General features: G+C 45.9%; 1 protein-coding gene across 1 annotated transcript; it reads left to right on the top strand.

The window, feature by feature from the left end:
• Positions 1–552: 552 nt before the first annotated feature.
• wtip (WT1 interacting protein) lies at positions 553–24169 on the top strand. The gene is made up of 8 exons (XM_035396787.1): positions 553–2590; positions 9766–9867; positions 17924–17991; positions 19627–19689; positions 20064–20194; positions 20679–20730; positions 20863–20931; positions 21715–24169. Exons 1-8 carry the CDS (start codon positions 1075–1077, stop codon positions 21877–21879), a joined length of 2166 nt encoding a protein of 721 aa, XP_035252678.1. The 5' UTR covers positions 553–1074; the 3' UTR covers positions 21880–24169.
• The last annotated feature ends 107 nt before the right edge of the window (positions 24170–24276 follow it).

Below are 24276 nucleotides of genomic sequence, written 5' to 3'. Positions count from 1 at the left end.
AACACTTTTACGGCAGAAAAGGAACCCCTCCCGAAAGTACAACTTAAATGGATTGTGGAGTGTTGTTTACTTACTAGACTGCAATTAACGTTTAAATTAACCTGTTCGTGGTGTGTAGTAATTTTTTGGGGGTTTGTCTAAATCAACTTCAATAATGAACATATTTAACACCGTTTATGAGTAGCTATATACAATTGTTTAGCTTTCTTAGTTGACCCCATGATCACGGGCGGACCTCAGAGACCGGTGGAAGGCGCGGTGTAAGTGAGCACCGTTCATTGACCATTCTGGCACTGAAACCCAGGAAAACAACGCGGTTCTCAGACCGTTTGTTTATTGTTATTTTATTGCTGCACTGCACTCCGTTATGAATCAAATGTAACCATTATAAGAATAACAGTAGAAATGCGCAAGGGTGTTACACGCCCACATCCCATCGTCTAGCGCTGAGAGTGCAGGAACATGCTCTCGGAGCGAAGTAACTCTTTTTGAAAACTCGGCACCCCCTAGCCGAGCTGGTTGCGATCATTGTTTCGCTCCAGCATTAACTACATTCCAAAGAGACGCAGCACACCTTGTCTCCTTCCCCGCATTCCTTCCACATAAATTAGTCCTTGGTATTGTATTGCATTATATGCAGTCTTGTCCGAAGATGCGATTGAGGAGACCATTTGTACTGTTATTACCAGTGGGTAAACAATTTATTTGTGCGCTATTTAGAAAGCAGTACGCAGGAAATTTTACATTATTGAAGAAGCCAACGATGGAAAATTCCTCCGCGCAGCGCGCCATTGACTGTAAAGACCTTTCAACTTACCAAAGACTGAAATTGACAAACGTCTTCTGTCGTGGACGCAACTATTTGTTAACGGATACTTTTTTCGAAGGCGAAAGTCGTGCAGCATGTTAATATTACGGGGAAATGGGTACCACGCGTGAAACAGTTGGCTATGTTTTGATTAAGCCTAAATTTATTGTGATTTCCATGTGAAGTGAAATTGCTACTAGCTATCTCAAAGTCGATAGTTAGCCAGCGCACGTCTTCTGCCAAACTTATTTCTCGGGAGCAAAAACATGGATAACAATGAGGATGATCTGGGACTCAGGGCAAGTAAATTCATAGAGGATTTGTCTCTTTACGAAGTGTACCAGGATGGGATTTACAGTGGACGAAGGGACATGGTAATTAACCCGGATTTGGATTTTTCGGCCCAAATGATTCCTGACCAGAAAAGTAAAAGAATGAACGGTGGTGGTCCTGTGCCTCACCAACAACCCCATACCTTTGAAAATTACCCGGCGCCTGGGAATAAAGTTTACAACGCGGCCCTTGTTCGCCCTGTGATTGGTAATCGAGCGCTTCCTCTGGATTTTTGCACTTCTGAGAGGGATGCAGTTTATTGTGAAGATGGTCATTGCACCAAATCCGAAGTTGCCTTGCCGTGTTACACCGGTGCTACCGAACGACACAGGAGGTACTCGGTGGAGGTGCAGGGGCACAGGTACAGTACAGGTAGCGCATATGATGGAGTGGTTTTGAACAAGCACGGACTTTTCCCTCCTTTCCCCAGCAACAGAAGCAACAGTGTCTGCGTAAGTACCAACCAGGACAGCAGGTACAATGCGACCAGCCCTCGGTCGAGTTTAGCTTCTTCCATGTCTTCGCAGGAACACAGCAAGCATGCAAGCCCTAGGTCTAGCATCAGCAGCCCGCGTACTAGCCTGGTGGTTCCTGGTCAGGACAAATACAGCAGTCCCAGATCCAGTCTGGTGCAGTACGAAGGGACCAGTGCACTTAGCCCGAGATCCAGCTATGCAAGCACAGCCAGCGACACTAGTAAACATTCCAGCCCAAGGACCAGTTTGAACAGTTACGACAGCGGTAGTAAACCCAGCAGCAACCGTACCAGTGGCATTAGTATGGGATACGACCAAAGGCATGTCAGCCCGAGGTCCAGCACTGCTAGCCAGTACTCCTGTACCACTAGTCCCCGGTCCAGCTACTCCGATTCGCGGTACATGCCTACTGGAAACCATGAGCATGAGGGTGCAGCGGTGCACGGCATGCCAGTGGCCAGCCCCCGGTCCAGCATCTGCAGCCAGGACGGCAGTGGTAGACCGGGGGCAGTGGCTAACAGCGTAGTGAGCCCGCGCTCCAGCATTTCGAGCCACAGTTCCAGGAGTTCTCACAGTTCAAGGGGCTCTGTGAGCACTTTCCCTGAGCTCCAGATGCCCTCGCCTAGATCGTCAGTGTTGGGTCCGGGCGTACAGGAAGATACAGTAGTCCGAGATTTTGGCGACACTAGCGGTGTTCAGAACAGAGTTAATCTTCAGCTCTCGCCTGTAACACAAGAACCGCAACAGCAAACAGCACAAACGGGATTAAACCCAGAGATGGCCACGGGTGCTCCAGCATCTTTTAATTACGGGAGCGCCACCACGAATTCGGCCTCTGCGCAGAAGTTCAAGCTGCCTTACCAAGTCACGCCGTGCCGTGACAGTGGCCCCAGCCAAGCCGAAAGAAGGCTCGAGGCGCTTACATTGGAACTTGAAAAGGAGCTTGAGATGCACATGAAGAAAGAATATTTTGGTAAGTGAAATGTTTGAAAATGGATTCATGCTTGAATATGTATTGCATAATGTTGACATTCACTGTGGTTTGTTGCAGGGCTAGATGACAGGTCGTGGTCTGGCCATTTTGTTGTCTGTACCAACTGGTCCAAATCATCTGTTGGATACCATGTTTTTTGTGTGGAGTGTGAAGTAAAGAAATGGGACCTAATCTGGTCCATGTGTGATTTTTAATAATTAATTCAGGTGCATACTGATGCTTTCAAAAGTAGTCTGATGACTCTCTACGAGTTCAAGCATTAAAAAAAATCCCAAAAACAAATCCCATGATTTTGCCTGAGGAATTTTTATATTTGTTTCAACTAATTAACAGTGTAAGGACAGTAGTTCACATATTTGCTGAACAAAACATGATTTGTCTAAATGTAATTTAATATTATTTATATACAATTCTCTGTAATATAGTACAAGAATGGAACTAGTAGTAGTAGTCATTTCCATTATTACTAGACATCAGCTAAAACAAGGGAAAATACTGAACTGTTTTCAGCCACCCCAAACTCTAAGTGCACTCAGACTATTTTTTCCTAGTTGGGTAAATAATAGTCTGAAACTGAAATTCTGAAATTTGTTTAAATCCCAGCGAGACGGTGCTAATTCCCTGGCAAGGATCTTCAGCTAACTGGAGCATTAACTTCTCACCCTCTTTGTCCGTTGCGCAGCTGACCACTGATTGGCCGGAGGAAACTCCAGGCTGCAGCATCCTGGCTATTGCCCAATGGCCATGGGCTTGCAGTGCTTTTTTTTGGGAAAGCTTGGTCACTGCCTGCAATGTAATAGGGAGGTCCAAGCTCTCTCCCAGAGATGAGACTTGCAACATATAATCTCACCACACTGATTATGCACTTCACATGGTGTTGGAAAACATTGTTTTTCCTGTGCAAATTAAAGAAACAAGAAAGAAAAGATTTTTCAGTTAATTTAACATTTGACGTGCATGCTCACTACTAACAATTTCTTCACATTCCTAGTTGTCAGGTCACCATGCAAGCACCTTACAAAGATGGCTTTTTGGTTCAAAGTATTGGCCCTGAGTGGTACCGAGATGGATGTTTGTTAGTCAAGGGAGCAGGTGATAGTTGAGCAAGCGCAGGGAAGCTTTTCACATCAAGCTAAGGACGCTCAGCCCGTCTTCGTAGTGACGGCAGAGAGATTGATGCATGAGGCATTGAGGCCACCCCTGCTGCACATTGTCTGTCGCTCCCTCTCCTCTGTCTGCTGCTCTCTCTCCTATGTCTGCTGCTCTCTCTCACTGTGTCGTTCGCTCACTATCTGTCACTCTCTCGCTGTCTGCTGCCCTCTCTCGCTGTCTGCTGCTCTCTTTCTGTCTGTCGCTCCCTCTCCTCTGTCTGCTGCTCTCTCTCACTGTCTGTCACTTGCTCGCTATCTGTCGCTCTCTCGTTGTCTGCTGCCCTCTCTCGCTGTCTGCTGCTCTCTTTCTGTCTGTCGCTCTCTCGCTGTCTGCCGCTCTTTCTCTCGCTGTCTGCCGCTATCTCTTCCTGACTGCTCCCTCTTATGGTATCTGCTGCTCTTGCGCTCTCTGCCACCATCTTACAGTCCTCCTGTGGATAGTGTTCATTGTTGTGATTCGCTGAATGACTTGTCGATCAGCAGCTGGCCGGTGGGGGGACCAAGCTGCGGTCCAGAGCGAACCCCACCCCCCCAAATAGCCCCTTCATTAACCAGCCAGTGGGGTGTTGGGCTGCTGCAGACATTTGGCACGGGATCTTGGCTCACTGGGCAGACAGGGTTGATGGGGGTCAAGTCTGATTACCCGCTTGGAATAGTAATGGCAGGAACCATGAAATGCCTTTGCCTGAAACATGGTTACGGGTAAACCTTCCATATGTAAATATTAGAAATTACTTTAAATATGTTATTTTCCTGGTCAGATGTCCACAAGACAAGCTTTGGGATGTTTTTGCATTGAGCAATTGCTTTAAAAAAAGTTTGATCCCACCTGGGCTGGATGGCAATGCTTTGTTCTCCAAGGGGAACAGTAGTATAGACAGTCAGCCCAGTAAAATCCTCATGCTTTTAGTTTGAATGTGTGTTCCCTCGTGTTTTTCATTAGGTAGACCTTATTTATAAAAAGATAAAAAGCTTTTCATAGACATTTAACACACGCACGCACACACAAACACACACACACATATCCATTAATCCCTCATTTTGGCCCTGTACTGGACATCCTGTACTCATTCAAACCCAGGGGATTTGTTCTCTGCTTTAAATTATGTACAAATTAAAAGTTTCCAGTTCAGCTTCCTCTCGTCTCTCATGTAAATACTGACCACATCCTTTTAGGAAGGCATTTTTGTCTTTGGAGAAATGGTTTTTGAACTTATCTGAGTATGAGTTGGCACAAGTTCCTAAGGAGTTTCCTTAACTTGTAGAGTGTGGTCTGTTTTGACCAAAGTTTCCATGTTTCCATTCCCATGCAAGGCATTGAACATATAGCTTATTTTCTTTGTTATTTTTTAACTTTTGGGAGGCTCTTATTCAGTTCAGCCACAATGCTTTGTGATCCGTAATGGGGTAAGTCCAGGTCAATTCAGCACACTTTCGGGGCACGTCAAATTTAACCAAAATTACACTCCGATCCTTATTAAGGGAGATGTGGGCAGACAAAGTGTGGGCAAATTAGCCTGACTTCATGACTTTGACTTGGCATATCTACATTACTATAGGTCATAGAGAAATAGTCAATTTATCATATTAAATGTCTTTTACATTTGTGCTATGTTCACCCCAAAATTAAAGGTAGCAGAGTTATGAGTGATTTTAATATTTCAGTTGGTGCGAAGGTATTATTGCTGGAGTGGTATCACATCACTAATTCCTTACAATGCTGTTGAACATGATCAGTGCTGTCAGAAATAGTCATACACATGCAAAAATTTCAATGCACTACCTTCTTAATAGACCCTTCTTGATATATGCTTACTTCAGGGGTCAGTGCACTTTGTAAGCATTAGAATTTATGTTGTGGTTGAATATGATAATAATTGGTGGCTGGTCTGTGTTGAAGAGACCATGCTCAGCACTGGAGAACTGGCTGGATTTGGGCTTCATTTGGAGATTTTGCCTTGAGGCTGACACTCTTTCTTCCACATCAGATTTTCCAATTACAGGTTTTGATGATCAGCCTGTATTTTGGTTTTCTGTATTTTAGTCTTAGTTGAGTTGCAACTCCTAATGGGTATCATCCAGGGTGACTTTCAGAGCTCCATTTGCTGTTCTTTCTTCCATTTTATTATGGTTGTTTTTTGCTGAGTGGGTGTTTTTGTTAGTTCCTTAGAATCCTTTGTTTTTGTTTGGAGGAACATGAAAGACACTGCTTATTGACTCAATACATCAAGAAGGGCCCATCAGGAAGGTAGTGCATTGAAACTTTGCATGTGTATGACTATCTCTGTTAGCACCGATCATGTTCAACGACATTGCAAGGAATGTGTGATGTGATACCAATCCAGATAAGTAGTGATATCTTGGTAATGACTCAGAAACCCAAGACCAATTTTTTGAAGGTGTTGATGACATTATAACCTAACCATTTCCCTATGACCTATAGTAATGTAGATATGGCAAGTCAAAGTCATGGAGTCACGGTAATTTGTCCAAACTTTGTTAACCCATATCTCCCTTAATAAAGATCCAAGTGTAATTTTGGTTCCAGGGGTTTCTTGTAAGACCGAGTAAGCATGCCAAATTTAATTAATGTCTGTGAGAACATGGTCCAAAATAGTGTTGAATTACCCAACAGGTGGTTAACATTGCTTTATTTTGTACAAATGTAAATAAATTTCACATGGATTGTAAAAATATACAGTAGCCCACATTTTGGGAAGGCCAACTGAAAGGGAGAGCTTTTAGCAAGCAATCCTGTACCCCTCAGCAGTGTGTCGGCACCGAGTCCCTCAGTAATTAGGCGTTGGCAAGAAGTACAGGAGCTCCCAAGTCTGGATTTTCAAATTCTCCTTTGTTGCTTTTTATCAGCCGATCATGAAGGACGGCCTTTGATTCGGCCAATGGGGAAGCGGGGCCTGTGTGTGCCGGGTGACTTTCTGCAGATATGTGGGGCGTGGCTTAATATTCCAAAGTGCTGTGGTTTCAGTCTGCAGTGAAGTGGTGCCAGTCCGTCAGCTCGCTGGGTTACAGGCATATTTATTCTTGGCTGAAGCCTCAAATTTGCAGCTGTGCCTAAGCTCATACTGCCGCCTATTGTCTGCTGATGCCTTGGTGTTTTCCTTTGTGTTGACATCAGCTGGGTTCATGTGTGGGCTTTAATGTAACGTAACGACTGTACGTTACCATTGTGCCATTGAGCTCACGGCATTGTACAGCACTCAGGCACTAGAACATTTGAGAAACATTTTCAACATACAAATGTATACATGAATAAGCATAAGTTTTAAATGGAATGTTTTTAAAAAGGTTTCTGACTAACTCAAATTGGAAATGAAATAGTTGGGGCATTAGACCTCATTTTTGTCATATTCCAAAACTAAATTGACAGCTTTGGGATCGTGGGCGCCAGCCCGGTCTTTGAGTCTGCAGTTTGTAATGGGAAGCGCTTAGTCATCAGCCTAATTCCTGGTGATGCTGCTTTGCCTTTCCCTCTGCAGAGGCATTTATCTGTGCTGCAGTACCCATGACTGACTGACTGATGATCCATCATCAGCCTGTTGATCTCAGCAGGATTATTACTGCCTTAAGACTTCTAACAGAAATGTATTCATTTTGGTAAACATCACATTTGACAAAAATCCACTGGAATGCAGTCTTCTGAACTTGCATTGCTGCCACAGTCGACACTGGAGTGGAGGTCCATCTCTGCATCAAAGACTAGCGATTTATCTAGATGCCACACCCAGGAGGCCCCAGTTTGTGTCAGTTTTTACACTGGTATCCTTTTTCCAATTCTGCTAATTCATTTGCTACTGAAGGTCCCTTTTACAAAATGTCTATAATGTCGTGCAAGTTCCCCAGCACACTCTCCACAAAGGAAAGGAACCTGTCCATTGTGAAGCACAGAAAGTCGTGAGACCATGGGCATCGTGGGGATTTGTCCTGACTCACCCCTCCGTACTGTGGTCTGAGTCACCTTTACTGATTATGACCTGGTGATTCACAGCCACCCACTGAACCGGAATTCTCTACCGTCCTGCTTTCACACTCCAGAAAGTAAAAAAGAAAGTATCAGGTGATAATGTGCAGGCTAATCCACTTTGTGGTTTTGAAAACAGTCTTTATTTGGGTATTACCGTATTCGGTCAGGTCAGTCATATGAAAGATATCTTGTATGGGGAATTTTCTCTCCACCATTTGTGTTTTTTATTCCCACTGGGGTTTTTTAAATTTTACTTTATTATTATTATTATTATTTTTTTTTTTTTATTTTTTTTTATTTATTTTTTTTTTTTTAAACCCCGGCTGCTTGCTTTTTGGTGGTTCAGGCAGGGTAGTATTCACAAAACATCTTAAGGCTAAAAGTGACTCCTAACAATCCGATTTAGGGAAAACTCTTTAAAAATAATGGCCGTGCCAGTTCTAAATTTAGGACTTTTTGGTTTAAGAGTAATTCACAAAGCATTTTAGCACTAAAACCAGCTCCTAAATCTGCGAAAAGTTAGGGGTAGTCAAGAGGACTCTTAAGTCACCAAGAACAAATCACAAACAGTCCTAAAATGTGTGCTGCCGCCAATCCGCCTCATGAACAAGTCAGTGTTTTAGAAACATTTAATAACATTGAGCTTTTAAAAAGATATCTCCTCAATCGTAAGGGTATTAAGATTATAGTTAATCAGGGTCACAGTCACCAATGAACACAATGCAATACCAGTGGAGATCAAGGTTTTGACAACTCTTACTTGCCCACATGTGACATGCAGCCATGAAGCACTGCCAACTGTGAATATCTGTGTCATCTGACAGTAGAATATTACACCAAACAATAGGCTAAATGCTGTCTGCTGACCCCACATTGTGTAGTTGGTGCTATAAATGGGACACGTGTCTGAACTATTGCAACCATCCCAAGATGAAGACGTGTTCGTCAACATAAAAACATTTTCTGGTGGTTTTTCATTCCAGCTGCGATGCTCTTGACGTTGTCGCCAAGTGGCCGGGCTCAACACATGACTCCCGAATTCTGGAGAGTGGCCTGAGGCCGCTGTTTGAGAGGGGTCCTGTTCCAGCTGCATGTCATTTGGTGGGGGACAGTGGCTGTCCCTGCAGGACTGACCTTACTGTAGATGGACATAATTGGCTTAATGTCCCATTACCTGTAGCAGATGTTTGTCGCTTGAATACTGCAATCTCTGCCCTTTCCTGCAACTGCAAAGAATAGGCTACCGGTATTTCTCGCATTCCTCTGTGGTTCTGGATAGAAGTGGGAAAGCTGCATTTAGCTATGTGGAAGCATATGTTCCCATGCTTCTTTCTTGGCCTTTGAAGTGATCCTGACTCAAAATTTCCCTTTAATGATGTCCTTCCTTTCATGAACGACTTGGGCACAAAGTAGAAACTGCTGTTGTGTCCAGTTTGGTTTTCAGCCATAGATTAATCTACCCTATATAGTTAAAATGCTGCTGTTTAAATGTGTATTTCCTCATTTTTTACGAGCTGCCAGACATAAAATAAAAATCTTTATCTGAGTACAGCGACATGATTTGTACCTCCCGCTGGAGTATTTCTATGATTAATTTGTTGACACGGACCCATTTCCTATCAACCAATCACTGTGGGAATAGTAAATTAGCTCATTCATGAAACATGATGTTATCCATAGCAACAAGATTAACCTCAACCATTCTCTGAGCTTATGAGTTCTCTCCATTCCTTAGTAAAAACCTGGTCTCACCAGCTTAGGTTTTAAGCGGAAACTCTTAACCAGGAACTTTTAGTGCCTCTTAGGAAAACTCTTAGTGGTAAGATGAATTGTTGTGAATGTCCCCTCATCGTTTTTGCCCTGTTTAGTGATCCCACTGTAAAGCATATTTGTGACAGTGCCTTTGGGAAAGTGCTGTACAGATCAAATTGATGTGAATTGAATGGAAATGGAAATGAATATGTCTAAAATAACAGAAGCCTGTAGTGCTCTGCTAACCTTGCTCTTGCTCTCTCCTGCAGGTATTTGTATCAAATGTGGGAAAGGAGTTTATGGAGCCAGCCAGGCCTGCCAAGCGATGGGGAACCTGTATCACACCAACTGCTTCATCTGCCACTCCTGTGGTAATTACTCTACTCAGCATTGCTTTTTACTTGCCCGTCCCCCCTCCCCTTCGCTGGCTGACTGGACATGGCTGTGCTTGTGTGCCTTGCATTACCGGAACACATGTCTGGTCTCTTCATGTGTTGCATTGATGTGGTATGTGGCTCCATTGCTTGACCACTGAAGAGATAGGAAAGCCGTTTGATCTTCTGGTGCCGTGGCTGTTTGTTTGGCCGTGTCAGAGAAAATGTGAAACATCTGTATTTGGTTTTTCATTTACAGTGAGCCTGTAAGAAGAGGTGTTTGCAGTGTTAGATTTCCCTTGAGTGCCCTGTGCGTGTGTTGCACGTGGGTGCACATGTGCGTGTGTCCACAGGCCAAAGGAAAACTAACTTTAATATCCATTTTAAGCCACTCATTTAATTTGACTTACTCGGAAGACTGACATACTCTAAGTGCTATGAACTATGTTATTCAAAAAGACCATTTTTGTCCTTTGTTAGCAACATTAACTTATTCCATCGAAATTGAGGAGTCCCCCCCCATTTGATTCTAAATATTTATTTTCTTGTTTATTTAACTGTGGACTTCTTCAGTATTGATTATTCACAATAAGTATTAAATATTTAGCTTGGTGGGTATTGCATGATCTTCAAAACGTTCATTGCTTGACCCTAATCATAGTATGCTTGATAGTATGCTGCGGGGACCACATTTAAGTGTTTTCAAAAGACGGCTAGTCATTATGGTATCATAAATTTAATCTTAAGCTTTAATCTTAATCTTTTTTTTCATCTTTTACAATGGAATGCAGTAAGGGCCTTTCCTGTGTTTTCCCCTTAACGTTAGGGGCGGCACTGGGTAATTTAGGGGAGGCGTACCGCCTTTCCCATAAAGCACTGGGGGAAACCCTGGTGTGTGTGCATGTGTGTCTGTGCGTGCGTGATACTAAGGAGGAAAAATACAGCTAGTTACCAAACTCCTGCTCTTATATTTGAAGTCTAATACAGACTGTTGATTTCTGTGTTGGACGGGTAGATTTATCTGTGTGTTGGATACAAACACCAGTGTGCCTTGGTTCTTAAACAGTGTGTGTAATAGGCTAGGTGCTATAATGTAATCATTACTCTTAAAATTCTTGTTGCCCTTGCTGCAGGAAAATGTAGCCTGATTAACTGTATGTGAGACATCGTGATTACACCAGACCAGCAGGCAGCGTTCCTGTGGCCGTCCTGGCTGTGCCATGCTGCTTCTCCTTCACTCAGGCCCTGCTGTGGGTCCTGCTGCATCCACCCTTGCTGTCTCCATCAGCAGGCAGCGCCAGCGACTGGCCCGTGTAGCCAAGTCTCTCTCTCTCTGAAAGCTTTAGAAGCCCCACAAGCGGGGAAAATCCACCCGGGGGCTGCGAGCGGGGCCACCAGCTGGCGTCTGTGTTTATTTGGCTAATAAGCTCCTGGGTGCAGTCTGAGGGATTGTGTGAGGGGAGCTGGAGGCCAGGGGGGGTTCCTCTCCACTCCTGTTCCCAAAGCAGTGCTCTGATCTGAAGAGAGTCCTCCACTTCTGGCCGTCTCTGACCCATTCACTGTGTGCCCTTCCATGTGTTTTATATCAGACATTTGATGATGTTGAATCCCACTCATCTTCTCTGGATTGATTACAGCCATGAACAGAAGGGAGGCATTGGTTACCAGCATAGTTTCTTCTTTTTGAAGCACATGCAGTTTGGATGAATTGTGCTTTCATCTGACAGACGCGACTCTGATCTTAACATCAGAGCGTTGACCCTCCTGAGGATGGGTACTTGGCTTAGGCCCCGTTCGAACCCGCGCTCTTCATCCTGTGCTTGTGGCCTGCAGTGTGGGGTGGGGAGCTCCTGCTCTTGTTAGCATTTGCTGTTCATGGGCAGCAGCAGGTAGAGCCTGAAGGTCATGTTTGCATTGCAGTAAAAGGACAGGAATGCTGCTATCAACAACCTCCACCCCCCACTGTCCTCCCATAAAGCTCATTAGGCGCAAGCCATGAAGCGCTCCAGGGCTGCTTATCACTGAGAGCAGGCCGTCCATGGGGCCTGTCCATGCGCACACACACACTCACACACACACACACACACACACACACACACACACACACTTACCTACAACACACACACATTCACACACACAACAGGTACACACACACAGACACACACGCACACTCACACACTCACTCACTCACTCTCTCATGCACACGCTGTACTGTGCTCCAATTGTAGGAGCATTTGCCCCTTAGAATTTAAGAGTGGTAACTGGAAAAATAATTTAGGAGCACATCAACTAACTGGGATCCATTAGTGTGCTCCTTAACTTTCCAACTTTGGAGCACAAGTGAACCTTGAAAAAAACTGTTAGTGCAGAGCCCTGGGTTGTGCAGATTTGGCCGTGTGATGGACGGTAGCCTGGGCACAGGCCTGGCCTGTGTGGAGGGCAGTTGGGTAGAGGGGACTGCAGTAGAGCTGCCCTTATCAGTGGAAGCCATAGACCCAGTGAGTCATTATCCGCAGCCCTTACAGGGCATTAGGCCGGCATCCTTCCCACCGCACTCTGCAGGTGATAAAGGCTCGTTTGTTCACTGCAAGAAATGGGAGGAGCGGAGGAGGGGAGATGAGGGGAGCGGAGGAGAGGAGAGGGAGCTGTTTTACTGGCCATTTTTAGTCAGGCCATTCCACAGACGTGTGGCACAGCTCACGGTGTGCTGTAGATTTACACTCCGTGCATGTTTGAGATAACCGGCGTGCATGGCTGTTAATTGGATTTATGCACGCCGATATTTAGACAAGGACCGAGGGCTGAATTTGTGATTTGAAAACAGTTTTGGGGCGTGCGACCATTAGTTTGATCTCTGTTTATAATTTCACAGCTGTGTTGAAAAAAGAGTTTGTTTGATCGAGGTGAATCAGTCGCAAGGTTTGTGTAGTTTTAAAATGCAGGTAATCATTGGACTGCGGTTTAATGCTACGCAGCGGGGGCGGGTCCAGGAAGGCAAGCCTCTGTAGAACATAATGGGTTTCCCCCTCTCTCTGGTCCTATCAGTGAAACCCAGCACACCCATCCCTCAAGCAGAAAGAAAGGCCCCTGTCAGGGGTATAGCCCACGCGAGAGAGCGTCTGTGACAGGCTAGGGGCCAAAGCAGCTTCTGCAGGAGAGCTGGGGAGATTGTTCCGGACTTTTCTGCCCTCAGCTCATGATGACTGCTTGATCTTGTGTCTCGGTGAAGCCCTGTACGTGTATTTAACCCCAGTTTAGCCCTTTTAATCTCCATTACAAGTGTGCCGTGCCTCTTGAAATGTGACACGGGCTTGCTGAAATCTTACCTCAGACATTTTAGGTTGTTGTGCGTGTCAGGTGGTCATCATGTGACTACGGCAGTGTTTACCCAGGAATATTTTTCAGAGCCTGGGGGCAGGGTTGGCAGATTTAGGATTTGTCAAAACCGGGCACCATACACTCACACATGGACAAAGTTTGTAGTTGTTGGGATTTGTTGTTTTTGTGCAGATTCTTTGATACTGATCATAGAACTGTTTGCTAACATTTGCTAGCTAGGGCAGTATTTGTGTAACACTAGCTAGCTGGTTGTTTATTTCAGAGGAGTTGATGCAGTAATATAATGTTGGAATATTGAGCGTTATGTTCAACCTTATGGCTTTAATGCACATGAACATACAGTGATGTTAGGCTGTAATACAGTGCAACAAGACACAAAGACAGGGACATTGCGGACAGGGACATGAGAAAACATTAAATATCGGAAATTTTCTTTCTCTTCGAGAAACCTTGGAGAAGAATCAGTAAAGATGAAAAAGCCAGCGTGTCTCCAGTCCTTTCCTCTCTATCATTAATCATTATCCCATCAGCTCACGCTGTCGCTCCACAGTGTCAGAAAGGGACTCTCATCACGTCGACTTTCCCAGGCAGCGACACCGAGGTTGACTCACATTTCAGAACAGTGCCACACAGAGGTTCCCAAGCGCAAATGATTTTATAACAATTAATGATTTTTACTAGTAATGTGACATTATTTTTTCTCGTAGGTTCTCTCGCCGTAGGTTCTCGTTGGCCTAGCGGTCTGCCAGGCCTGTACAGTTATGGGGGAAACACTGTATTGTGAGCCATTACAGACTGCCAGTGGATTCAATTACAGACTCAATCAGGATGGAGATTTCTGCCTGTTCCTGCTCTCTCAGGGTTTATAATAATTGTGGCGCTGCTAATAACCTTTTAAAAATGCCTGTTCAGCAGCGTACCCCGAGACAGCTGTGTTCTGTCAGCTGTTTCCTGTCCAATCAGGGGGGCATAAGTGCACAGTGAAGAATGTATTGAGCTGTGGAGAGAACATGTAGCCTAGGTTTAGTGAATCCTTCATCTGTCCACAAACACCTACCTCTGCAAACGGCAACCATTAAACATTATGAGCAGTGGGACATTAAAATGATTTTCCACAGTCAAGGTATGTGTCATTTTCTGTAGGTCAGACATGTGCTTGCGTTATTCTGTTTTTAAAGTGTTTATTGTAATGGACTGTTTTTGAAACCTCACATTTAATCCTAAAAGCATCAGACCAAATCATTAATGTTATAAATATGCTCAGCTTGTGTAGGCTTCATTATGTATACTACCTATTATGTATATGACCTTTTGTAATCTCTGAGGGAAGAGATACTGATGTCGCATGGCTGAATTTGAAGATCCTCTTTCATTAGAAAAGCTTTGCGTCATTTCCTTTGGCCTTTAATAAAGTATTTCTGGTGAAAATACAGCACCTGACTTCGGTCATTGTTTTTACTGAGAGAACCAGGAGCGTTATATAGGCTAAATAATGGACCGTATAAGGTATAGTCAGTCAGTTTCATTTCTCCTCATCACACTGTGATTTGCATTCATTCATGAGTTTTGATTGTAGTGTGCTTGTAGTTCATGAACATTTTTACATGTAGGACCTTACTGCCAAATGTGCGCACACGTTGTGACTTTTTTCAGGGCCTGTCCATTTTGTTTCTAGGTAGATGGGATCTTAGCCTGTCAGATTAATACTGGATTGTGGTATGTGCCATCATGTGACCTCAGATTGCTCTAAATGAAAAGGACTTTCCTGAATCTATGTCAGGAAAGCGTGTTGTCGCATTCATGCAGTAAAGGAAATCCAGCTGAGTTAATGGAGGCTCGGAGGCGGCAGCAGTGCTCGTGCTCCTTGGCTGTGGCTGGATGTGCGGGAGCATTAGCGCCCTGTGAATGGCGGTTCCTGTTCAGGCATGAGGGCCCATGGTGTGATTGAGCGGCTGAGATGAGAACATCTCTCTGGAGCCTCCGGGCTGGCGGGGGCGGTGGTGGGGGTGGGGGGGGATCAATTCTGTTTTTCACAAACTTTTTTAAAACTTACCCGAGGACTGAGCGCAAGCACCTCAGCCAGAGAATTCAAGTAGCAGGAACTCGCGGCTTCATTTTATTTAGGCTAGGTTTTTTTAGCCTGGTAATGGGTTTTTAAATGTACTGGATTTTAGCATGCCTAGCTTAGCGCCTCTGCCAGGAAGTGGGGCTGCCGCTCCCTCGTCTGAGAGGCTGGTTTTTTAGTTCATCTGAATCAGATTACCTTTTCTGATTTTTCAGTGTCAGGTCACGGCATCTGTTATTCGGGGGAGTCTGTTGTACGCAGGTGGGAACGGCGTTACCTGTACTGGGAGCATGTGGCCTGTCCGCAGTAGGTGTGAGTTGTATAACAGTCCGGCTGTTCTTTAAGCAGAAGCGTAAATCAAAGCTGGTATTGTAGTCCTGTTGTTATTTTGAGTGAGTTATGTGGCCCACAGTAACAAGGACCGCACTGTCTTTCTCTCTCTCTTCCAAACAATAGCTTTTTCTGTTCACTCGTTTCCTTTATTGTGATGAGCGCGGTGTTGTGTGATGATCCGCGGACCGCCGCCGTCTGCGCGCTTTAGCGGGTGACCCGCCCTGCAGCGGAAAGACCACGCCGGGCCTCTCCAAGCCTTTGTTCCTGACAGGAGCTGGTTCTCCAGGTGAAAGAGGAGCTGGGAAATGCGGTCCGATCAGTCGGTCCACCGCTTGGTGACGGATACGGACACTGTTAAAGGGCCATCCTGCCCCACGGCCGTCTGCTCCTCTCGGGCTCAGCCAATCCCCTCGAGGACTCCACTCCACACTTTACTTCCCCCAGTGTCTGAATGACATACGCTCTGCAATATGTTCCTACTATTTAAATCTATTTCTGTTCATAGGTCTATATGTGAGTCTTATGGGAGTGGTGTCCATGATTAAATAACATTTTCTTTGATCGGGTATGAACTGGAATGAAAAAGAAGTGCTTTCTGCAAAACAATATATGTCCATCTGTTGAGTATATTGGCTACTTTGAGTCAGTGCAGTAGACTTCTTTTTGCATTCACAAAGCACGTCGTGAGGTTTTTCTCTCATCTTTAAAATGGCAGTCAGGAGAGCTGAAGCACCTTACGAGGAGAAATGGGTCCAGGAGACCCGTCGTGCCGGGCTGCCAAAACCCCAGAGAAATTCCGGGCGGGCGCAGCCGTCCCCCCCCCTGACAATGGAGAGGGAGAGGAGCAGCCGGCCGGCCCCTCCCTGCCGCTGAGCTTCCTGGGCGGGGGATGAATAGGACAGGCCGGTGACCTCAGGCAGAAGGAATGTCCCTGTTTGCACAGGCCCTCTGCTCCGTTAGGAGCAGCTCCTCCGCGGCGGCGCTGTGTTTACCTCCCAGGCCCCGGGTGTCTCCGCGTCCTGCGCGGCTCTCGCCCGCGCGTAGCCTGGGCGCGGCGCGCTGTCCGCTGGGGTACGCCGCCGCGGCTGGGCCTGTCACGGGTGAACTTAGGCCCCGGGGTCCTCCGGTCGCGTGATGCTTTACTGCCTGCAGGGCCATGCGTGCGGTGGAAGGAAAGGCTGGCTTCAGGCATTAGAAATGCGAAGCGCTCCCCCCTGCATCGCAGGTGGTGACAGTATTATGCGCTGCGACAGCGGTGTTGGAATATGCTAAAGTGCTAGCGCTCTGGCGGTATGTGTGATGCAGTCTGCAGAGCAGCTCACTCTAAAACCATACGCAAGTCCCCCTTACTGCTGGGGGCTTGAGCACCTGCCACAGCATCAGGAGCCCTGTGCTTCCCCCTCTCTGAATACAGCAAAAAATAGGCTATGCAAGGAGGGCAGACTCTTTATTAAAAATAAAACGTGCTGCTGCTACTGGGGAGCTGCATATATTTCTGTTAGCATGTGCAGTGATTGCAGAGAAAAGTGATAGGCAGAATCGCAGTAAAATGGACTATGTTATAACAATATAAAAATTAATCTTAAATGTGTGAAATAGCTGCAATCATAATGATGGATTGTAGGTTGTTGTGCAGGTGGAAGCATAAACCATATAAAAAGAGGCAAGCTACCATATTAAACTTAGTATTGCACATTTGAGAATACAGAAAATAACTGTGCACATTCAAACCTTAGTAGGCCAGGTGCTGGATAAAGAGTGCAATGAAGAAGAAGGAAAATGTCAGCCCGCTGGAAAATCTCCCCGTTTTTATTGCAACGTTTCGACCGCAAAATTGGCTTGCCCGACGAAGACCATTTGTGGTCAAAACGTTGCAATAAAAACAGGGACCTTTAATTTTCCAGTGTGCGGATATTGTATTTCATATTTAAAGTATTATGAAAACACAGCCCATCCCTGTTGAAGGGGAAGTTTATCAAGGATGTGTAAGCATCTGCTCAGAAAATCTTAAAATTTGCTTTGTGAATTTTTTAAATGATTATATTTTTCTTATGGATATTACAAATACTCAAATTTTCTCTGCTGATTGTGTTTTCTGAGATTCCCTGGGCAGCCTTGGAATCGGGATTTGAGAAGGTGCCAGGTCAATTTGTAATGTCAGTCTGGGATGTCCTGTAGCGGACTGGCGTGCTTTACGGGAAGGGCGTCACATGATTTAATTCCCCGCGCATGGGCTCCCTCCATTAATGTCCTCTGTGACGATGCCGCATGGCAGGACGTGGCAGAGATGTGACTGCCTTCCATTTTGTGTTTCAGGGAGGAGACTCCGAGGAAAGGCTTTCTACAATGTTAACGGCAAGGTCTACTGTGAAGAGGACTTCCTGGTGAGTCTCGCTGTGAATAATGAATAAATGCAAATATTTGGCTGTCCCTCTAAGCCACAACAACCTCAGCCTCTCACACTCAGCATTTCTGCATAAGCGCCTGGGAGAAAATGCAGACTGTACACGTGATGAAAATCAGTAGAGGAAAAGAGTGTTGATACACAGTATTAATGTAAATTACAGCACTGTCCCCTTTGAGGCCCAGAAGGACTTCATTAGTCTTGTGTAGCTCTAATGATGAAGAGCAGTGGCTAGAGAGGGCTTTGAGCAGCAGGTCCTCAAAGCCATGTTTCTGTCCACTCTGTCTCCACTGCTATATCTCACAGAAATACATCCAGCATACGCGTTTCCTCTTCTGCTAAACATCTCGGGTGTTTGAATGTTTTACGGCAGCTGTGCTTGGGGGTAATAGAACTCCGGACTGCAGTTTTGTGCCCTCAAGCAGTCCGAAGGGAAGCCTTGATGTGCGCCAGCCATTTTATGACTTAGTGCAGAGACGTCAACGAGAAACTACATTTTACTTTCTGAATGAAACATCAAGAGACTTTTTGTATCAGCAGGGTTCAGTCTCTTTGATACTGAGGGTGCTAATTGTTGTGTTAAGAATCTCAAGTAAGCAAATGTGGTCACAGCATATGTCTGCGGTGATTGTGAACTCCCTAAAGGTGTCTAATGTGACGGTGGTCTACAGAGGTTGGACTCTGACTGGACATCAGTGAAGAGCTCGTTGAAAGATTGACATACGCATTCAGTGAAAGCATCAGTAACTCAGTTTAGGAGTGGAGCCGTTTATACTGCCCATAATGTAAGAAAAGAAGCATTGTTGCTGGGATAGTGAATATTTTTGTTGCCTGAAACAAATGGAAAGGCACTGGAAATGACTGTGAGGGATTAAGCCTTACGCATGGAGAAAAAGCTATGTTTCTGATCGGTGTCTCCTGGAGGAAAAATGTGTTAAAATGAGTTAAGTGTGGGAATTGATTACTTCATGAATATTTACGAATCACGATTCTTTTGGATTTTGTGGTCATATGGTCAGTGAGACAAAGCAGTGGTCCTGCCCCCAGCTCATCTCCCCCACCCTGCCCCCAACCCCTTCCCCCAAAGCTCTGTCATCGAGAGGCTGGCAGATGGCGTGTATCTGTGGGGGACAGGATGGCAGAATTAGCCTCTGGTTGAGCACCATGTCCACCTGCTCCTCCTGTCCGGCTAGGTCAGAGCCCCAGGGTCAGTCTCCTCACGGGCCCTCGGGCTGAGGGGGAGGCTCAGGAGTCTGCTCCTCAGGGATCACTAAGGAGGATCAGCCTTCTCCTTTTTCTCATGTCCGCTAGCCATGCTTTCATCCCCATCAGCGTGTTCGTCACAAAGTGGCTGCTCCTTCAGGCTTTGAGCCAGACTAGAAAGTAGTGGCAATTTTCAGATGGGCAAACGTAATTAGTATTAAGAGTGTTTGTGAACATAAGGGTAGTGTCAACGCCCCCTTTGACCATCATTGCAGAGTCAAAGAGCTGATGCATTTAACCCTGAAGTGTTTCCGATCGCTGCATTTGGTAGTGAAGTACGTTTTAATGTTTGAATGAGTCCTTCATTTCATTCCTAGTGAACACATTGCTAGTGTTGATCTCTCTCCCACAGTACTCTGGGTTTCAGCAAACAGCAGACAAATGCTTTGTGTGTGGCCACCTCATCATGGAAATGGTAAGACCTGTTAAAAATTATGTAATAAATTCCCTTATGTTTTTTGCACAAACTTCCTTGTTGACATTTGGCATAAATAAGGAGTCCATTTTAATACAATTAGAAACAGTGTTCTGTACTTGTAATTCTTCCAACTTGTCAGATAAATGATTTTACTGATGTACTCCAGACTGCCAGATTTCAGGCTGTTACTGCTTTTAGCCAAAGCATACAGTCATAGCCTGCTTCAGTGGAGCAGCCTGCCGATATAACCCACCCCTCTGTTCCTCTTTTGGAGGATCCCATGGAAGTATCTGTACCTCATGAGCGGCCCCGTGTTTAAATAAAGCACCCCCCCCCCCCTCCCCGTCTGTGTCCCCTCCCTGTGCTGGCAGATCCTGCAGGCCCTGGGGAAGTCCTACCACCCCGGCTGCTTTCGCTGTGTGGTGTGCAGCGAGGGCCTGGATGGGGTGCCCTTCACTGTGGATGTGGAGAACAACATCTACTGTGTGAAGGACTACCACACGTAAGAGCGGAGCGGAGCCCAGCACAGTCGCTACTGCAAGCATGCACACACGTGCATATACATGTACACGCATATGCACATCGCATGCACAGACACACACACGCACGCGCACATATACACACGCATATACACACTGCGTTCACACACACACGCATATATTCATATTTCAGTGAGCTGTATGTATCTTATTGTCTCAACATTGTCTTTATGCTAATTTATTTGTGCTTCTTGGTTCTGGACTTTTTTAATGGAGTACTCTTAGCCAGCTCTTGGCCTCTTCTCTTTAATTAGATACATTTTTTATTTAATTCTCTTTAATTTAAATAAATGCATATGTGTACAGATACATGCACAGTGATTCTATTTTGTATTTATTCCACCTTTCTCAGTCTATAACCTGCAAAGTAATATTTAACTGTAGGCTTGGTTTCATGTTATTATTACTGAAAATGTGCTTCAGTAACGTCTTAATTTGTTTTTGTAGGGTTTTTGCCCCCAAATGTGCCTCCTGCAACAAGCCCATTCTACCCGCCCAGGTAATTTACCATTAACGACCTCAGGCTTTCACCGCTGACAATAACATTATAGCTGCAGCACATTCCCCTCTGCGGGGGGCCACACAATGGTTAACTCTGAGAGTCTGTGTGTGTGTCTGTGCGTCCTGCCAGGGCTCTGAAGAGACCATTAGGGTGGTGTCCATGGACAAGGATTACCACGTGGAGTGCTATCACTGTGAGGTGAGTCAACACTCCCTGTCTCTGTAAAGACTGTTCTGTCATGAGTCCTGTGTGTTTGTGTGTGTTTGTGTGTACGTGCGTGTGTGTGTGTGTGTGTGCGTGTGTGTGTGTGTGCATGTGTATGCGTGTGTACGTATGTGTGCATGCGCGTGTGTGTACCTGTGTGTGAGCATGTGTGTATGCGTGTGTGGGTGCGTGTGTGTGTGTGTGTGTGCATGCGTTGTGTGTCTGCCAGCCCCTCAGCCCTCTGCGGGACACACAGAGTCCATTAATCATTGGCCAGGCACATTCCAGTGTTGATCCAGCAGACAGAGGGGGACGTGGCCCGTGTCTGAGGGGTTGCTGTTTAACCCTAAACCCTAACCAGCGCTTTGCATTCCAGCCACACACTCCGTTCTTTGCTCTCTGCTGTCCCTCTGATCTTTGGAATGCTAAAATCACCCCACGCCACTGGTTACCTCCATTAAGGACGTTCTGTTGCCCATTAAAGATCCACGTTTCAGTGGAAACAGTTCTTTGGAAACAAAAAGCTGCCTATGGGAGTCTTATCAAGTATCGCTTTATAATTTGACGCTATTGAAAATCAGTGTTTTTTCATTAATTTTCATGGTTATGTTTCTTGTGTAATGCGGCTCTGTGGCAGCATATGAACGGCCATCATTCATATTCATATCCATGTCCTTCTACACAGATGTATTGATTGGTCAGTCCTGGTATCCATGTTGCATAATGCAGTCTCTCTAAACGAGCTCCGCTCTCTCCCCGTCCCTCTCTGTCCCCCAGGACTGCAGCCTGCAGCTCAATGACGAGGAGGGCCACCGCTGCTACCCTCTGGAGGGGCACCTGCTGTGCCACAGCTGCCACATCCGCAGACTGAAGGGCCAGGCGGCCCCGCCCCCACACCCGCCCCCGCCCCCCAGCTACCCCATGCACGTCACGGAACTGTGAAGGGGGCGAGCGGGCGTGGCAAAAACTCGCCAGAGCAGGCTGAGAGAGAGAGAAGGGGGGGAGAGAGAGAGCAAGATGCTGGGCATCGAGAGAGCAGCCGGGGGGGGGCACGACCAGGTGGCCCTCTGTCCCGCCCGAGACGAGAGAGAGGGGGGGAGAGGGAGAGGGAGAGGGAGGGCGAGAGGGGGAGCGACTCACCCTGTGGAAGAACCTCCTGCTTGCACAAGAGTTCCTGACGAGGCTCTCGGGCCTCTTTAAAGAGTACTGCTGTAAAGCCCATTCCATGGCAGCGAGACCCGGAGTGAGAGAGGCAGCAGGGCGTCCCCTGCAGGCCGAACGCTGGCGCTGCGCCCCCCCCCCCCGGCCCTTCCTGTGTGCAGACGCGCGCTGTGACGCGTTCGCTGCTCTTCCTGTGCGCTCGCAGTACGCCGTGTGCACCGTGACTCCGACAGGCCGCGGCCGCACCCCTTTACACCCGGACCAGCCGCGATTCAGGAGTCTTGCACTTAAGAGAGGACTGCTTTCTCATTCCTTGCCCCTCCCCCCACCTCCTCCACCCCATGGTACACAGTAGTCCAACTACTCCCCTATTGGCTATGCAAGGAACCTGTACGTCGGTGTGCACCTCCGCAACATTCCATGCACTGTGTCCCCCTGTGCAGCTTCTCAGACGGTCAGGTCTGTGACACTGCCCGTGCTGTTTAAGAAAGCATCGCTGCCATTGATTCCACTTACCATGCCTTCTGCAAACACCAACGTTAGCATCATAACATGACCGTGAAATATTTACTAGCAGTGTCTTAATTATGTTGGAACGACAATTTAGGTGTACATAGATTGTACAGTTTGTCTTTCTCAGAATGTTCCGCTTAATAAACTAGAACTGTAGTGGTCCTTTCTGCACACGTTATTTAAAGAGTCGGAGGCTAAACTGCGTATTCATGGTAAAGATGTGTTGCTTTGCTGCCTCAGTCTACTGTGTTGTATTGCAGAAGTGCACCGTGCTTCTTTATCCAGAGGCTGTGGGCCAGGGTCTTCACTGCTGTGGGTGTTCAGGATGACCTGCCAGCCTCTGCGTTTGCTCTTAATGTATTCGAGACACTGGCTTGGTCCAAGGAGAGAAGGCTAACGCTACAGATTAATGTGAAACCGCCTTTATCTTTCCTCTATACATAACCCTTAAAACAGTGTAGCAGTGCAGGTTACTGACGAGGCTGCGTGTCGAGCGTTTGGCAGGGCCCACCGGAGGAGGGGTCCATGCGGTAGTCATTAACTTTCGAGTGGAACGGAGGATGTTTTCGGGCAGCCCGGAGATGCTCGTACCACCCGGAGAGGGGGGCGGCTGGACCCGGGGCCTGAGGGTCTTCAGCGTTTCGTTTACGAGCGGTCTTAATTTATTCACTCTGCTGGCCTGTGTCTGCCCTGCCGGCGCGGAGGCTGGTGTGCTGCTGGGACCCGAGAGCACAGAGCCCCCCGCCCCCGCCCTCACTTCCACCGCTTGCAGAACAGCTGGTCTCTGGCAAGCCTCAGACGTCAGGGGTGGGGGGGGGGGGGTTAAAGTACTACTGAATTTGAAGAGCCCCTTGACTGCTGCAGTAAAGCTATGAAAAATCACACGGGAAGGAAAGTCAGAATGATTTGATTCAGTTTTTTTAAATTAAGTTTGATTTCAAATGCAAATTTTGAATTAAGTATAAAATGGTGCCTACCTTTATTTTTTACTTTAAGAAAGAGCATGTGAATTGTTGTATGCTCACAATTCACGTTTTTGACATTCCAAACTTATTTTAAAGGCAGGCTTGAAATATGACTTCAGTTGAAAAATCTTTATTATGTTGATTGCCATGAAAAAAGTTGTCTCATTACATGACCAGAATAGTCAAACATGAACCATTACTTTTTTTTTTTTAAATCAACCCCAATAAGGTTCATTCCCACATCAGGATGGCATTTTATTTAGAATGTATGTTGGATTCCTGTTGTAAACCATGTGACTAGTTCACCTGTACAAAAAAATCTAGTTTTGTTCCATGTACCCATCAGAAATCCAAACGGAAAAAGTAGCAAGTTTCTCTCCTGTAAGTAGATTTTAAAAAGCGCATGCATTACAGTCTTATGTATTTTCAGTGTTTTATTCCCTAGATGGTGAAAAAAGACAGAAAATGTAGATTTATTTATCTAAAGATCAAAAGTTTAAAGTTATTTAATGTGTTAAAAAGTCAGAAGTGTCATTTAACCTTAGATGATATAATCTGCTTTTTTCAATAAAGATGTTTTGTAGTTAACTTAAGCCAAGCATGCATTGTGTTTTTTTGTGTGTGTGTGTGTAGTTGTGAAGTAACTGACACGTTCATAGCTTCTGTTTTTGGCTAGTTACCAGTTCTTTTAAGTTGTTTG

This window comes from Anguilla anguilla, chromosome 16 (assembly GCF_013347855.1).
Source record: "Anguilla anguilla isolate fAngAng1 chromosome 16, fAngAng1.pri, whole genome shotgun sequence".
In the NCBI taxonomy this organism is placed as follows: domain Eukaryota; kingdom Metazoa; phylum Chordata; class Actinopteri; order Anguilliformes; family Anguillidae; genus Anguilla; species Anguilla anguilla.
Note: the sequence above shows the minus strand (reverse complement) of the source record. Positions and strands in the feature narration are given on the sequence as shown.